This window comes from Saimiri boliviensis, chromosome 2 (genome assembly GCF_048565385.1).
Source record: "Saimiri boliviensis isolate mSaiBol1 chromosome 2, mSaiBol1.pri, whole genome shotgun sequence".
In the NCBI taxonomy this organism is placed as follows: domain Eukaryota; kingdom Metazoa; phylum Chordata; class Mammalia; order Primates; family Cebidae; genus Saimiri; species Saimiri boliviensis.
The window spans coordinates 233,726,888-233,744,080 of NC_133450.1; the positions used below are offsets into that span (position 1 = coordinate 233,726,888).

General features: G+C 41.2%; 1 protein-coding gene across 2 annotated transcripts in view; it reads left to right on the forward strand.

Annotated features, from left to right (window-relative positions):
• SPTLC1 (serine palmitoyltransferase long chain base subunit 1) overlaps positions 1-17,193 on the forward strand; it is a 62,309-nt gene that overhangs the window by 39,701 nt on the left and 5,415 nt on the right. For both annotated transcript variants that reach the window (XM_003938196.3, XM_003938197.4), the window contains exons 8-13: positions 1,666-1,755; positions 3,920-4,027; positions 6,559-6,654; positions 6,996-7,092; positions 8,161-8,215; positions 15,977-16,094. In XM_003938196.3, coding sequence (XP_003938245.1) covers positions 1,666-1,755; positions 3,920-4,027; positions 6,559-6,654; positions 6,996-7,092; positions 8,161-8,215; positions 15,977-16,094 — 564 coding nt within the window. The remainder of the gene's footprint in view (positions 1-1,665; positions 1,756-3,919; positions 4,028-6,558; positions 6,655-6,995; positions 7,093-8,160; positions 8,216-15,976; positions 16,095-17,193) is intronic.

Genomic DNA, 17,193 nt, shown 5'->3' on the forward strand with positions numbered 1-17,193 from the left:
TTCCTCTACAAACTTTTTTTTTTAGTGCTACTGCTGTGGGTTGTAAAATACCCCTTCAAGCATTACTTATGATACTTTCTTTTTTTTTTTTTTTTTTTTAAGAGACGGAGTTTCGGTCTTGTTACCCAGTCTGGAGTGCAATGGCGCGATCTCGGCTCACCGCAACCTCCGCCTCCTGGGTTCAAGCAGTTCTCCTGCCTCAGCCTCCTGAGTAGCTGGGATTACAGGCACGCACCACCATGCCCAGCTAATTTTTTTGTATTTTTGGTAGAGACGGGGTTTCACCTTGTTGACCAGGATGGTCTCGATCTCTTGACCTTGTGATCCACCCACCTCGGCCTCCCAAAGTGCTGGGATGACAGGCTTGAGCCACCGCGCCCGGCTACTTATGATACTTTCTAATTCTGATCATTTCTAATTGTCCATTGGAGCAGAATCTTAGAGGAGAGAAACCTCTGAGTAAGAAGATAATGACAGACTCTGTCTGTGGATCTCAGTGTTTTTGCAGTCCTGCACACCTGAAGAATGTACAGTTTCATACATGTACAGAGATTTATTAATGCCTTGCTGTGAGTGGAGTGTGTAGAGGTGTCTGTTGTTTGAAAAGGAGACCTCATCTAGGCACAGTGGCTCACGCCTGTAATCCCAGCACTTTGGGAGGTCGAGGTGGGTGGATCACATCAGGAGTTCAAGACCAGCCTCGGCAAGATGGTGAAACCCCATCTCTACTGAAAATACAAAAATTAGCTGGGCATGGTGGTGGGCTCCTGTAATCTCAGCTACCCTGGAGACCGAGGCAGAGAATTGCTTGAACCCAGGAGGCAGAGGTTGCAGTAAACCGAGATCATGCCACTGCACTCCAGCCTGGGCAACAGAGCCAGACTTCTTCCCCCCACTCAAAAAAAAAAAAAAAGGTGTGGGGGAGACCTCTTCACTCCATTGCCTGGGAACATCACCGGACAAGGTCATAGTCAGATTTTACTTGACCTGATAATAGTTCAATGGGGAGAGAGCAAGGAACAGTGTTACCTCCTGTTTTGGGGAGGTGACAGGAAAACAGGATTTGAGTTTTTTGACTTTTTGTTATGGAAAAATGCTGTCATATAAGAAGGAAACACAGGGGTATAGTGAAGCCCCCCCTCTACCCTTCTACGATCAGTAATACTGATGCATTACATCATTCTTGTACCATGTGCTCCTCACCCCATCTTCGTGATGATGATCTGCATCATAGTTGTTTTGGGTAAATTTACAGACGTTGAATTATATGAATACAGCCATACAGTTTTGACCAGTGGTTATACCGATGTAACCCAGTAATCTTGGGGATGTAAAACATTCCCATATCCTTAGAAAGTTCCCCTAGGCCTCTTCCCAGTCATGCTAGGGTTGGAGGGTTTTTTTGTGTTTTAATATTCTCAGAGTGCCTAATTAGTTTGTGTGTGTGTGAGGTCACCTAGCTAATGCTGTGAACTGAAAACATGTCTAAGAGAAGATAGCACTTGTTCGTCTCAAAATAACCAATCACAAACATTGAGCTTTAAATTCATTCCAAATATTTTTTTAGTAATACACATTGGAAGGTAAAAGTGCTAGGGAATATGTAATAGATCTTGTCTTTAGAGTTACTGACAATTTAAGATGTCTGCTTTTTCTCTTTTAAAGAATCCTCGCAAGGCTCGTGTAACTCGGCGTTTCATTGTAGTAGAAGGATTGTATATGAATACTGGAACTATTTGTCCTCTTCCAGAATTGGTAAGCAACCATGTTTAGCCATAATTTTAATATTTGGACTGTTTGACAGATGTGTCCTTTGTTTATGACCACTTTTAGTATATAGTGTCTGCGGTGCTTTGCACAGTAGGCATCATAAGCATATTTTGCTCAGATCAGGGAAAAAGAACAACACTGAATGCCAGGGCTGGCCTTCAAAGAGTAATCAAGACTGCTCTGTTGCCCAGGCTGGAGTGCAGTGATGTGAACACAGCTCACTGTAGCCTTGCCCTCCTGGACTCAAGTGTTCCTCCACCTTAGCTTTCTGAGTTAGCTGGGACTACAGGCACATGCCACCACACTCAGCTAATTTTTTCCTTTTTTGTCAAGTCAGGGTAAAAAAAAAAAAACAAAAAGAAAAAATTTTTTTTTTTTTTTTTTTTTTGAGACAGAGTTTCGCTCTTGTTACCCAGGCTGGAGTGCAATGGCGCGATCTCGGCTCACCGCAACCTCCACCTCCTGGGTTCAAGCAATTCTCCTGCCTCAGCCTCCTGAGTAGCTGGGACTACAGGCACGCGCCACCATGCCCAGCTAATGTTTTGTATTTTTAGTAGAGACGGGGTTTCACCATGTTGACCAGGATGGTCTCGATCTCTTGACCTCGTGATCCACCCGCCTCGGCCTCCCAAAGTGCTGGGATTACAGGCTTGAGCCACCGCGCCCGGCCTTAGAAAAAATGTTTATCCAGAAAGTTCCCTCATGCCTCCTTATAATTAGTACCTGTTGGCCCCAGATAGCCATTAATCTACTTTCTATTCTTGTAGATTAGTTTTACCTTTTGTAAAATTGCATGTAAATGAAAGCATATGATATATATCTTGTAACACTTAGTTTTTTTTGTTTGTTTTTTTGTTTTGTTTTTTTGTTTTTTTTTTTGAGACGGAGTTTCACTCTTGTTACCCAGGCTGGAGTGCAATGGCGCGATCTCGGCTCACCACAACCTCCGCCTCCTGGGTTCAGGCAATTCTCCTGCCTCAGCCTCCTGAGTAGCTGGGATTACAGGCACGTGCCACCATGCCCAGTTAATTTTTTGTATTTTTAGTGGAGACGGGGTTTCACCATGTTGACCAGGATGGTCTCAATCTCTTGACCTCGTGATCCACCCACCTCAGCCTCCCAAAGTGCTGGGATTACAGGCTTGAGCCACCGCGCCCGGCTTTTTTTTTGTTTTTTTTTTTTTTAAGGCAAGAGTTTTGCTCTTGTTTCCCAGGCTGGAGTGCAGTGGCACAATCTCAGCTCACCGCATCCTCCGCCTCCCAGGTTGAAGCGATTCTTCTGCCTCAGCCTCCTGAGTAGCTGGAATTACAGGCACGCACCACCGTGATCCTACCACTGCACTTCATTTCAGCCTGGGTCGCAGAGCGAGACTCTGTCTAAAAAAAAAAAAAAAAAATCAGTATTGTGCTGTCTCTGTTAAGTTGAATCATTTTAGACCATTTAAAGTACAATTGATTCTCATCATTCACCCAACTTAAATTCTGTGAAGTTGCCATGAACACTGGAATAGGAAATACTAAACTATTGCTGCTAGGGCAGATAATAAGGTTAGGTTTCTCTGAGCCTCTGGTTACAACATTTTCATCAACCAGTTGACAAAAAACTTGCTTTGTGTGTGTTTTTATTTAAAGGTGTCTTATTTAATGTCTGCTGATTCATTGCACTTTAACTCATGCCTAAACAAAGCTTCTCTAACACACAGATTTTCTCCATGAGGGACGTTACAGCCTTCTTGGATGTAGGAATAGTAGACAGCACTTTAGCATGACACTTGGAGGCCACTGTAAATAGCAAAATCACCAACAAAAAACACAAAAGTACAAAAAAATGGCAATAAATTGGCCATGAAAGGATACTTGTTCACAGTATCAGAGCTGAAACAGTTGCCTGTTCGCCCTTACCTGGGAAAACACGTGTCAGCTAATTCAAATTCTTCACTGCCCTGCACATGCGCATGCCTGTGATGACAGGAAAAAAAAGTATTGATTTGGAGGTTGCAAATAAATTTTAATAAGTAGATGAATTTGCACATATAGAATTCACAAGTATTGAGGGACAGCTATACACACTTTTAACCTTAATTTTTTTCTTTGCAATGTGTTCTTTATGATGCTGATCATTAGTATTTTGACCTTTATGTAACACTTAGGTTAAGTTAAAATACAAATACAAAGCAAGAATCTTCCTGGAGGAAAGCCTTTCATTTGGAGTCCTAGGAGAGCATGGCCGAGGAGTCACTGAACACTATGGAATCAATGTAAGTTCCCCTTTTTAGGAACGTTTTCCCTCTTATAGGAAACATGTAATGGCATTCTGCTAGGCATACATTTTTATAGGCACAAGACAGTGTTTCTCATCAGTTTGGAGGGTCATGAAACTTTGGTGTCTGTCACCTCACTGAGCCCAGGATGGGTCTAGTTAGCCAGACCAGGGGAACCCATCTTCCTTCTGAACTTATAAACTCAGAGTGGGTAGTGATGGTTTGTGCTGTGTTTGCATAGTTGCATTTGAATTGGCTTTTAGTGTCTCTTCTCTACAAATGGTTAAATTTTGCCTTCCAATTATTTCTTAAAATTATTAAGAATTTCCTAACTAGTCTTTTCAAAAGTATTTATGAAGGCAGGGAAAAGATATTGTTTCTAACATTTAAAAATCTGTATTTCTATATAATGAGTTTATGGGAGATAGATACACTTATACTTGCTGGGTGGGGCTGGGCATGTGCGTGTGTGTATGTGTGTGTCAAAAACACCACTGGCATGCATTCAGCAAAACCTCTTAAAGTCCCAAACAGTCAGAGTGAGGTGTCATGCTTCCTTTTCTGAGGGAAACTAACCCAGACTGCCTGTAGTGCCTAGTGGGTTTTGCTCCTGGAGCCTCAGGGCAGAGGAAGTCAGCCAGTCTTGAACAACTGTCTTACCAACCACCACGGGAAGAGTTACAGGAAGCTTTTTCTCCAAAACATGTGCATAAGAGCTGTACAACCTATGTTACAGAGTTGAACTATAAAGTGTAAAATTGCCTTAGATGATCTACATCCCACTACCATATAGTCCCGGAGAAGAATGTAGAGCAGAGTGAATATCAGGTTAGATGGAAGCACCTCCTCTAAGGCAGACTGACATTCAGCAGTTACATGCACCAAGGAGGTAAATGGAATAAATGGAAAGATAAATGGAAATGTACTTCAAGTAAATTTAGCAGCACACTACAGCCTTTTTTAAGGCATGACAATTTTTATGAAGGAAAAGACTTGAACATCACTGTTGTAGTTTTCTGAATGCTTCCAGCAGTTGTCACTGAGGAAATATGAGTGCCTGGGAACAGAGAGCAGAATGTATGGGCTTTATTTGGATCCTGATTCAAACAAATGCTGTTAAAAAAAAAACATTGGTGAGACAATCGGAGATATTTGAACACTGAATATGTGAATATATTTAACATCAAATTTACATTTGACATTTAAAAATTGTTAACGTCTTAAGTGTGATACTAGTTTTGTGACTATGTTTTTGAAAGTGTTTTTATCTTTTAGCAATACACAGTGAAATGTTCTCAGATGAAACCCCATGAAGTCTGGGATTCACTACAAAGAAATGATGAGAGTCATAGGGGATGTAGATGAAGCAAGGTTGTCCTTGAGTTGACAATGTTTGAATCTGGGTGATGGAGATTCTTTGTTCTGTTCTATTTTGTTCAGGCTTGAAATTTTTCATAATGAAAGGTTTTAAAATGTTTTTAAAAAGAGCAGGAGTGCAGAGTTTCTCTGTTGGATCTGTGAAACACTTAGGAAAACACTAGGTGTGTTCTGATAGTGCATTAACATGGCCATCAGTAAGTAATGATTGAATGCCTACTGTGTGCCCAGAATGGAACTTGGTGCTGAGGGTTGGAGATGAGAACACAAAGGAGTTCTGAGCAGTCAGAAAGATGTAGGACTCAAAGCCCATTAGGTCATGAGAGCACATTAGGTTCTTCTGCTATCCAGTTGGTCAAAGATTCCATTGCCATGACATTTGGATAAACTGATTTATGAAATGCCAAAAGGCAAATTGAATACAAGAATAAAGTACTCAAGGCTGGGTGAGGCGGCTCACTCCTGTAATCTCAGCACTTTGGGAGGCCAGAGTGGATGGGTCACGAGCTCAAAAGATATATCAAAACCATCCTGGCTAACATGGTGAAACCCCTACTCTACTAAAAATACAAAAACTTAGCCAGATGTGGTGGCACATGCCTGTAGTCCCAGCTACTTGGGAAGCTGAGGCAGGAGAATCGCCTGAACCCGGGAGGCAGAGGTTGCAGTGAGCTGAGATTGCAGCACTGCACTCCTGCCTGATGACACAGCAAGACTCCATCAAAAAAAAAAAAAAAAAGTGCTCAAAACTTCAGCAGACTTATTTTTATTTATCTCAAGTCCATCACATGGGGAAGGCCAGGTAGACCACTGTTTTAGCAAGGAAATAATTTTATTTTGTACCTCTGACTACTTTTAATATCAAAGAGCTTTGGGTTTTATCTTATAATTTGTCTGTCTTTGCTGTGAGTTAATTTGCCATGTATAATGAAATGGTAAAAATGTATAAAATGAGAGTTTCAGAAATGGGCCATGAAACTACAGTTCATTCAGCAATAGATGTTGCATGGTTTATTTTTTATTTTCACGTAGATGGGTAGTTTGAATCCAGATGTTAACAGTTTAATGCTGTTAAAGTTTGTCTCTAGGCTTCAAGTTGGCCTTTTTTTCTTTTAACTGTGGCATAACTGTTACTCCTCCTTTTCTGGCAGATTGATGATATTGATTTTATCAGTGCCAACATGGAGAATGCACTTGCTTCTATTGGAGGTTTCTGCTGTGGCAGGTCTTTTGTAATTGACCATCAGGTGGGTCCTTTTTAAAAAAAGGAGCTAAAACTGAAACTAATTGCTCCATTGGTCACCTCAAAATGTAACTACAAAATTTTACTTAGTTTATCACACAGTTTTTATTTAAATGTCAATTTTTAAGGAATCACTCAAAATATTTCTATTTAGAAATGATCTCTCATTTAGCAAAAAGTCTTGTTTCTGTTACACGTATAACATTTATTTATGTCTGCATCTTACCCCCTCACCACATGTACACACTGTTCAGTAGTTGTTCTAGAGAACTGATGCCTTTCAAATGTTTACCTAGAAAGGACAACGAATGTGTATATGTCTTCAATTCATTTGTTTCTTCTCAGCGACTTTCCGGCCAGGGATACTGCTTTTCAGCTTCATTACCTCCCCTGTTAGCGGCTGCAGCAATTGAGGCCCTCAACATCATGGAAGAGAATCCAGGTATAACCCTTAAAAAACCCAAGAATCAAAGAAATTCCAGGTTGCATTAGTTGTCTTACTGGTTTACTTACTGGAGAAATTATTTGCCAGACAAAACTCTGGCTTGGAATTACATGATCTGGCATTCGTAGGAAGAATGGCAGTGAAGTTGTTCCTGCCCAAGGGACTTGGGGTCAGAGCTTTTCTACTGTGCCTGGAGCCAGAGCCAGAGCCAAACCAAGGCTGGCTCAGATAAGTGGCTGGAGATGCTGGGAGGAGGAGGGGCTCTCAGCCAGTTCTGGCCCTAAACATTCCATAAGCCAGTCCTTATTTAGTTAATAGTTTTTGTCAGCTGAAGCATGCTGCTTTTTTATCTATGTAATTTTATAAATATTGTGAGTTTTCACCTTTAGTCTTTGAATCATCAGTTGGTACTAGGGCCACACCTGGTTTACCAGCAAAGAATTTACTCAGTGGGAAAAATTAAAAGTCAACTAAGAATTTGAAATGTGGCCTTTGGCTATGACAGTGCCACCTTTCCAAAGCTTAAAACAGAAAGAGAGCAGTAGGCCCTACCTGGTACAGTATTTCTGAAAATGTGTGTCTCTGTGCTCATTCATGTGCTTGCTTCTCAGATGGTTTGGCACTTTCCTACCTTCTGATCAGATACATTAGTTTTGGGATTTTCCTTCAATGGAAGGGAGATATCAAGAAAAGATTGTAAAAATTACTACAGTTGATTTTTCGCCAAATTGTTTAGGATAAAGAAATAAGCAGTAAATTTGTACCCTTTGATTCTTAGCCAGATTATCTCAAGGATCTTGATGAGAACAAGAGGCATTGATTGCTCTTGAAAGCATCATTCCAGGTTTGTTGAAAGTGGGATTAGTGAGGTGAGAAAAGGGCTGGTTAGCGCGTACCAGAGAACCCTGGGCCCTCAGGAGAGTATGAATTCCTGGCTCTGCTAGTATGTAGAAGGATATGTAGCATTTTAGATTAATGAACTTGATCTGGGTCTTCAAAAATATTTTTAGGTTAGTACTATTACACGTTCCAGATAGACTCTCAAATGTATTTTTTTTCATCCAGGTATTTTTGCAGTGTTAAAGGAAAAGTGCAGACAAATTCATAAAGCTTTGCAAGGGTGAGTTTTATATATTTTTAACCAACATAAAGTTTATCTGCACCACTCTTAAACAACTAATGAAAACTTTTAAATTTATAGGCTTAGGTCGGTTTGACCAAATTGCAACTAAGAAACCAAAAACTTAGTAGTTCACTCACATTGGTTTATTTGTATAAAACCAGACCATCTGTTTTAAAGAATCATGACTTTGTTTTTCTGAAAATGAAACAACTCAGTAAAATATTATAGCAGTACGGAAGATAGAAAGAGGAAAATAACAACCCAACATCCTACCACTGGAAATAACCATTTTTATTTTTTATTGAAGCATCTCTCTGTGTCTGCACACATATGAGGATGCCATTATATATTACATAATCAGGTGACTGTGTTCATACCATCTATGACTGTGCTACTTTTTAGTAAATTACTAAGTTTTAACACAAGAAAAAGAAGTGAAATTTTATGAGTGTTTCTTTCTTTTTTTTTTTTTTAATCTTTTTAAAAACTACACAAGAATCACTTTTTAAGATTCCTCTGTAGTTAAAAAAAAGATCGAGTTAAAAAAAAGATATCAGTGATATCTCCAGGTACATTTCTGGTCTTATAGAAAGTGATCTCACGTTGCTCAACGTGTTTCTTTTTGCCTTTCCTAAGGTGAAACATGCTTTCTTGGTCATGAAAGTCCTATATCTATCTGTTCCAGATACAGAAACTGGAGACTTTACTAAAAGAAAAGGACAGTTGATAAATGAGTACATCACAGCTGTTCCAGATAAAGAAGGGACAGAGACAATTAAAGTTCTGGGTGTGTCTGTGTGATAGTAACAGCAGTTCTTGCATGATTTATGGTAGAGAGATGTATTTGTATTGCTTCCAGTTCCATTGGTTTGTGAAATATTAATATGCCAACACAGCCTAGCATACTGGAGTCACTGGAAATTCATCATTGCCAGCCTCAGATGCCCTTCACTCTGTGGTGTTAACCTGCTTTTTTCTAAGTCCAATCCTCCACTTTCCCCAGCTCTGTCACACTTTTTCTTTCCATAATTCCTAACCCTGTCTTCACTCCCCCTCACTTTCAGCTAACAGCCTGGCCTCATGCTGTCACTTGGAACTTGTCATATTTCTTGACACATCTGCACACCTATGGGTATCTGAACTATTCTTCCCCCTGTAGGCCAATAAATGTTCCTTCAACTACCATAGGCCCTTCTTTTTTAAGGACTGAGCGCCTTTGCTTGTCCCTGCTGCTTTGGCATCAGGCTGTCCCTTCCTTGCATCATTTGATTAGCAGTCATGTCCACTTTAAGTTTCTCTTGTCTGTCACCCAACATTTCCCTCTACAACTCCCCATGTCTTTGCTCCTCTCTGTAGCTATCTTCTCCATGTCTTCATTTACACTGGAAGCTCTGAGACCTGGTTTCTACTACTGCACTTCACCTGGACTGTTTTTACGGAGGTCTCCACTGACTGCTGAATCCAGTGGACCATCTTCAGAGCACATCTTCTTGATGTCCCCATAGTTTTCAGCACAGATGACCACTCTTTCCTTCTTTGGACTCTACTACATTGCACACCTGGATTTCCTCTTGTATCTTTGAATGGCCTCATCTCGGTCTCTTGAAGGCTTACTTTCAGCACCTTGCTCGTCAAGACTTTGTCTGTGGTTCTCTTTTCTTCTTATTATCTCTTGAAGAATTGCCTTCTTCCACACCTGGAGCTGCACATCATTTCATAACACCTGTATGTAGACAGCTTCTCGCTTCATATCTCCACCCTGGACCACTGCAGCTCCAGGTCTCACACCCAGTTGCCTACTGAGTATCCACAGTTGGAAGACTCCATGGCACCTCATACTAAACACGCATTCAAAAGGGCCGCAGGAGCAAATCGTCCTGGTATCTAAATGGTTACAGAGAAGAGCAAACAAAACAGCAAAGAGGCCAATATGACAGGAGGGAAGGAGTGGGGAATCCAGTGGAGGATGAGGGCTGTGTCATGAGCCATCCACACACAAGGAAGTTTTGAGCCATAATGAGAGCATTGGCACACAGAGGAAGCCTTGGCATGGTTTTGAGCAAAAAAGTGACACAGCCTGTCTGATAACCTAGCAAAATTACTTTCGCGTGGTGTGAAAAAAATACATTAAAAAGCAATAAGAACAGAAGCAGAGACCAGTTAGCAGATTGACCCAGGCGAAAGGTGACGGTGACTCTGACCATGGTGGGAGCCGTGAGAAGTGTCTGGATTCTGGATATCTTCTTTGGGGAGAGCACACTCTACCTAGCCAAAGTTCATATGCATGGTGAGTGAGAAAGAAAAGACTCCAGGTGGAACTTAACGAGTTTTGGGAAGAATAAGTAGGTGGAATCGCTAGTGAGCGAGGAGGACAGAACTGTGGAGAAATACTTGCTGGGGAAGGTCAGCAGTGCTTACGTTTAGCCCGAAGTGCCCGTCAGACATGGAGGGCGGAGCAGCAGCTTGTTATACAAGCCTGCAGTGTGAGGGAGAGTACTGAGCTAGAGATAAATTTTGGGATCTTAGGGAATAGATACTAATTGAACTATTTCAATGTGAAGAGGCCAGAAACTAGCCAAGACTAGTTCAAGAAAGAGTGGCCAGTGAGGAAGAGGAAGACCAGAAGAGCCTAGAGTCCCGGAAGCTAGGGAAGAAATTGCTTATGTAGGAGGTCAGCCTGTGACATGCCGCTGCTGACAGGCCAGACCAGGTAACAGAACACTGATCCTTTGAGTTTGTCGTGTAGAGGTATTGTGACTTGCTGAGCAGTTTCAGGGGAGTGTGAGATAAAATGCCTGCTTGAAGGAGGTTCCAGACAGTTGGACACAGCTTAGATGACTGTTTTGAGGAGTTTTTCTCTAAAGAGGAACTGAGAAACAAGATGGTGGCTGTAGATTGGTCAAGAGAAGAGTATTTCCATTTAAAATGACTGAGGTCAGTTTCTGAATAACATCTGGCTAAGTATAAACATCCTTTCTCCTACTGGTTGGCAGTACTGTCTCTGTTATATACCAGGTTCCTATTTGTACCTAGATCTATTTTTGAACTATCTCTTCCATTCCATTGGTATATTTGCTCATTCCTCAGACTCTTGATTTTTATCTGTTTTTATCACTGTTTTAGAATACACGTGTAACTAGTGTCTGGTTTTATCACTGTTTTGGAATACAGGTTCCTCCAAAGTTATTGCTAGAATCGTAATTGGAATTGCATTAAATTTTCTGATGAATGTGGGGGGAATTGTCATCCATGAACATGAGCTCTCTATTTGAATCTTTCTTTGTGTCCTTTAATGGAATTCATATAAAGCCCTTGTACCTTTATGTAACCTTTAAAGGGGATTTTCAGACATCCTACAGATTTTGTTGCTCTTAAAGAGTGGAGTTGTCTTTTCTCTTATAGTTTCTACTTGATTATTGCTGATTCATTAGAATATTATTGTTTTCTCTAATCTGACCTTATGTCCAGGAGTCTTTCTAAACTCTTATTTCCAGTAGCTTGTTTCATTCTGTTATGATGATGTGCGTAGAAGTCCTGTTATCTGCAATAATGGTGTTCTCTCTTTCCTTCCTAATGTTTTTATATCTTAGTTCTTTTTCCTATTGTATTGCTTTGGTCTGGGTCCCTAATGCTGTATTGAACAGTGGCAATAATAGCAAACATTATTTTCTTATTCCCAGTTATAGAAGCACTTAGTCATTAAGTATAAAACATCATGCAGCCAGGCACAGCAAGTAACTCATGCCTGTAATCCCACCACTTTGGGAAACTGAGGCAGGCAGATCACCTGAGGTCGGGAGTTCAAGAACAGCCTGACCAACGTGGAGAAACCCCATCTCTACTAAAAATGCAAAATTGTCCAGGCATGGTGACACATGCCTATAATCCCAGCTACTCAGGAGGCTGAGGTGGGAGAATCGCTTTAACCCATGAGGTGGAGATTGCAGTGGGCCCAGATTGTGCCATTACACTCCAGTCTGGGCAAAAAGGGCAAAACTCTGTCTCAAAATAATAATAATAATAATAATAATAATAATAATAATGCGATGGGGTTTTGGTGAGAAACCTTTATCAAATTATTCCTAGTTTTGTTTTGTGTTTTTGTAAGAAACAGGATTGCACTGTGTTGCCCAGGCTGGAGTGCAAGTGGCCATTCACAGGTGTAGTCAACACACTACATCCTCAAACTCCTGGACTCAAGCAATCCTGCCTTTACCTCCCAACTAGTTGGGACTACAGCCATGTACCACTGCACCTGGCTAAATTATTCCTAAATTTGAAGACCTATTTTTAAAATCATAAGTAGATGTTAAATTTTATCCACTTTTTTTTTTTTGACGTCTATTAAGGTCAAATTTATAAATCATGAATTTGTCTTATAGCTGAATTGAAATATTTTCTGATGTTAAACCATCCTTGCATTCTTGAGGAAACCCTTCATTACAATATCTTTTTCTACACTGTTAGATTTATTTAGCTAATATTTTAATTTGACTTTTAGTATCTGTGTTTATAATTTAAATGCATCTATAACCTTATACCAACTTTAAGTAACATAGGAGTCAGTAGTAGGGTAGCTTCAGTAGATGATTTGGCTATTTTCCTCTTTTTCTGCTTCATGGATCCACTAGGTAAGACCAGGCTTGTTTCTTCAAAAGTTGAGTAGGCCTCACACTTTAAGGCCTCCTAGGCTTGGAGGCTTTGGTTTGGGGATAGTTGGTGATTATCTCATATATCTATATTGTTTAAACTTTTTATTTGTGTAAGTTTTGTTTTGTGTGTTTTCATCATGTTGTTTTCTTCCTTATTTTTATGCACTGTTTCATTGCATTGTGTTCTTATTCTTCGTCAGCTTCTTACATTTAGCTTTTGGTTTTATTTCTTATTTTCCAATAAATGTATTAAATATAAATATTTTCAGAGGTAGTATCTTCAATGTTTAGTTCTGAGTAATTTTTTTGTTTAATTTTTCTCGGATTGTTCACTTCTCTCATCTCTGAGATTGAGTTTGGGAAAGGAATTCAACGTCCTATGCTGGTTTACCTCTTTTTTCGTTGTAATAGAGATAGTTATTGGTGTCTGGTTCTCCCTATAGACTGTAAGCACACAATGGAGACCGTGGCTACCTTAGTGATTGCTATATCCCTGGGAGCTAGCCCAGTGCTCGTTTATCCATTGGGATACGATGTTTGGCAAAGTTTCTCTTTAAAGAGTAGTGTAATAGACTGTGAAACACAGCTTCTAAGTTTCTGAACTCAAGCTACAACTGTGTCCGTTGGTTTTAATTAAACTCATCTGACATTCAGCCATCTAGGCAACCAGAGATAGGGCATTTTGTTCTATTCCTTCTCTCACCAGCATGTGAGATGAGACCATTTGATCAGAAAGCACAGGCTAGATTTGGACCTCAAGTGCTTTATATTTCTTGAGGAAAATCGAGTCCATTCGATTAATATGAAATGCTATTTGGAAAGCTATATATATATATATATATATTTTTTTTTTTTCCCTTTTTGCCCAGGCTGGAGTGCAGTGGTATGATCTCAGCTCACTGTAACCTCTGCCTCCCGGGCTCAAGCAATTCTACCTCAGCCTCCTGAGTAGCTGGGATTACAGGCACCCACCACCACATCTGACTAATTTTTGCATTTTTAGTAGAGACAGGGTTTCACTATCTTGGCCAGGCTGGTCTCAAACTTCTGACCTCAGGTGATCCACCTGCCTCAGCCTCCCAAAGTGCTGGGATTACAGGTGTGAGCCACTGCACCTGGATGAAAGCAATTTTTTAATACTCTGAGAATACATGACCACCCAAAAAAAATACTTGATGTATGCATTTAACATGATCAGAATTCACACAGGAAATGGGTTTTGAAAGCATATTGCTTAGTTTCTATATTAGTAAAAGAACTAATCTAGAAGGTTCCCCCACGTTCCACATGCCCAAGATTGCATGATTTAGACCTACTATGAGAGATCTTTTATGATGTATTATATTTAAAGAAAGGAGATACAGATTAATAATATTCAAAGGGTGATTGGAAGGCCAAGTCAGATTAGTTTCCAGAATTCACATTATTATAACACACAGTAGTCATTCTGTAAAGGCTTGTCAAGTCCTAAACTGGGAAGATTCAGTTGTGCTACCTAGTGCTTTTACGGTCATTTCATTCTGAGGAAAAATAAATCATTTTAAGTGAAACAAACTAAATGAAAGGAATCTAAAATGTTTAGCCCAGTTTCAGATAGGCATATATCACATTTATGTCCTAGGAAGTAGATCAAAAATCAAATAATATTTGTTACTATAGGATAAAATAGACTTTAAATGAACCTGACCAGATACTAATAATACGGCATAGCATTTCATGACATTTGTAGTAAAATACTGGATTAAATTTAATTTAAAAATACGAGCCGGGCGTGGTGGCTCAAGCCTGTAATCCCAGCACTTTGGGAGGCCGAGGCGGGTGGATCACGAGGTCGAGAGTTCGAGACCGTCCTGGTCAACATGGTGAAACCCCGTCTCTACTAAAAATACAAAAAATCAGCTGGGCATGGTGGCGTGTGCCTGTAATCCCAGCTACTCAGGAGGCTGAGGCAGGAGAATTGCCTGAACCCAGGAGGCGGAGGTTGCGGTGAGCCGAGGACGCGCCATTGCACTCCAGCCTGGGTAACGAGCGAAACTCCGTCTCAAAAAAAAAAAAAAAAAAAAAAAAAAAAAAATACAAGATTTGACCCCTAAAGACTTGTCTTTCTCCCCGAGAAACTGCAGATTTTGTGCTGTTAATCCTGAATAAAAAGAAAATAATTTTAATTCAAGTAAAATCTAAAACCTAACATGCAAATAAGGACATTTTTCTATCTAAACATATTGCCATTAGTCAAAATATAATGTATGTTTGTTTTCTATTGGGTATGTTTTGTTTTGTTTTTGTTTTGAGATAGGGTTTTGCTCTGTCAGCCAAGCAGGTGTACAGTGGCACAATCTCAGCTCACAGCAACCTTGACCTCCTGAGTTCAAATGATCCTCCGACCTGAGCCTCCCAAGTAGCTCTACTGCAAGCCACCACACCCAGCCAATTTTTTTGGTTTTTTTTGGTTTGTTTGTAGAGATGGGGTATAATGTTGTTAATATCAGAAATCATTCCTGTAATTTATGAGACAAAATAAAAACTAAAGACATAGATAATAAGCAAGGAAGCATAACATTTAGTGTAATGAGTAGCCTGTGAAGGATCCATATAGGATAATAATAGCGAATGATGGAGCACAGCCTTCCCTAAAGTCAGTAATGAAGAAGGCCCCACCAGGAGGCCATACTGGAGCTGGGCCCCAGCGTGCACAGCCGGCACAGGGAAGAACGAGCAGTGGGGGCACAGTGGGGGTGAGGGAGTATGACATAGCAAGGGGATGACAGACCAAGGTGGGCCCAGAGGGCCTGTAAGGAGGGGCGTCCAGGCCGGTAGTCGGGTGCACAGACTCCCTGGTGGGATGCTGGGCCATGAGACCCGGTCCTGTGGTCCTGCGCTTACAGAAGCCACATCCCAGGCAAACTTTTTTAGATAAGGAAGAGCTGCCCCGAGTGCCTCATTTTCCATTGTCAGAATTGGAATTCCACCACATGATGCTTCCTGTCAGTTGCAATGTTCTGTCCGTTCACTGTGCCTGGACGTTGTAGACTTATAACGTTATTTCTTCGTAAGTAATCTTTGAGCCTGGAAGGGACTTACAGGTGTGTGTGTTTCCTTTCTTCAGCATTTCTGGACTGAAAGTGGTGGGGGAGTCCTCTTCTCCAGCCTTTCACCTACAACTGGAAGAGAGCACTGGGTCTCGTGAGCAAGATGTCAGACTGCTTCAGGAAATTGTAGATCAAGTAAGTATCCAGTTTCTTAAGGAAATCTCTCCACACCACTTCTGCCCTCTCCGCAAGCAATGTTTTAATGTTATTTTTAAGGAAAGTCTCTGCCCTGATAGAGAGGGTAGAAAGGAAGATGCTGGTGACCCGCTCTTGACATTGAATCCTAATCCTCCAGCTCCTTCCCAGCTTCTGGCCACAGTAACAGACCGCAATAGGTGGCTCCCTCCAAAGTTACTCTGTTTTGTACCATTTTGCATTTAAATATACTTGGCCTCTCCTCTGAAAAATAAGCCTTCCAGAAAACTCACTTGCTCACCATTTTACAAAGCCAGGCTTTCCTGTGTGTATTTGGGGCAGGCATTGTGTGTGGGCATCACACACACTCCTGGACGGCTAGCTGTCCCTGCAGCACAGCTCAGGGACAGTCTACTCGCAGTCACCCTGAAGTCAGGATGCTTTTGTAAACGGAAAGGAAGGCCACTTTTTATTACATGCCTAATTTGGGAGGTTTATTTAAATTTATCTTCCAAAAGTCATTTTGCTACTAATTATCTAAGAACCACGTGACCAGGGAAAACTGCTTGCCCTTTTTCATCTGATAGCACTGCCCATCCTAAACGCTTCCTGCCCTAGGCACATGGGTTTGCGGTGGTGTAGGGCCAACAGAAGTTTCTTTAAAAGAGGGGGAAGAGCAGCAGAGTGACCTGGGCAGGAAGGACTCAGGAGGGCAGTGGGTGCCGCCCTCCCCCTCCCCCCACCCGCCCCGCACCCTTTCCAAGCCCCGGGATGCTGGACTGCTGCTTTCAGAGGAATCTGGGCTTTTATGTGGGCTGCTGCTGCTTTTAGAAGAATCTGATATATACTTAATAGGTATTTGGGAATGAAAATGGGCGGGATTCTGCTTTCTTGTCCAGAGGCTGTAGCTGTGAGCGATGCTACTAGCTCCCTGGGGTCATAATGGCAGCTACCACCCGTCGTGAGCCTTTCCGAGACCAGGCCCTGTCCTGAGCCTCATCTGCCTGTACAGCCTCTCAGGCAGGCTCTTCTAGGCCACGTGGCTGTGCAGTATACAGACTGGGTGTTCAGGCAGCCTCTGTTGCATAGCTGGCTTCAG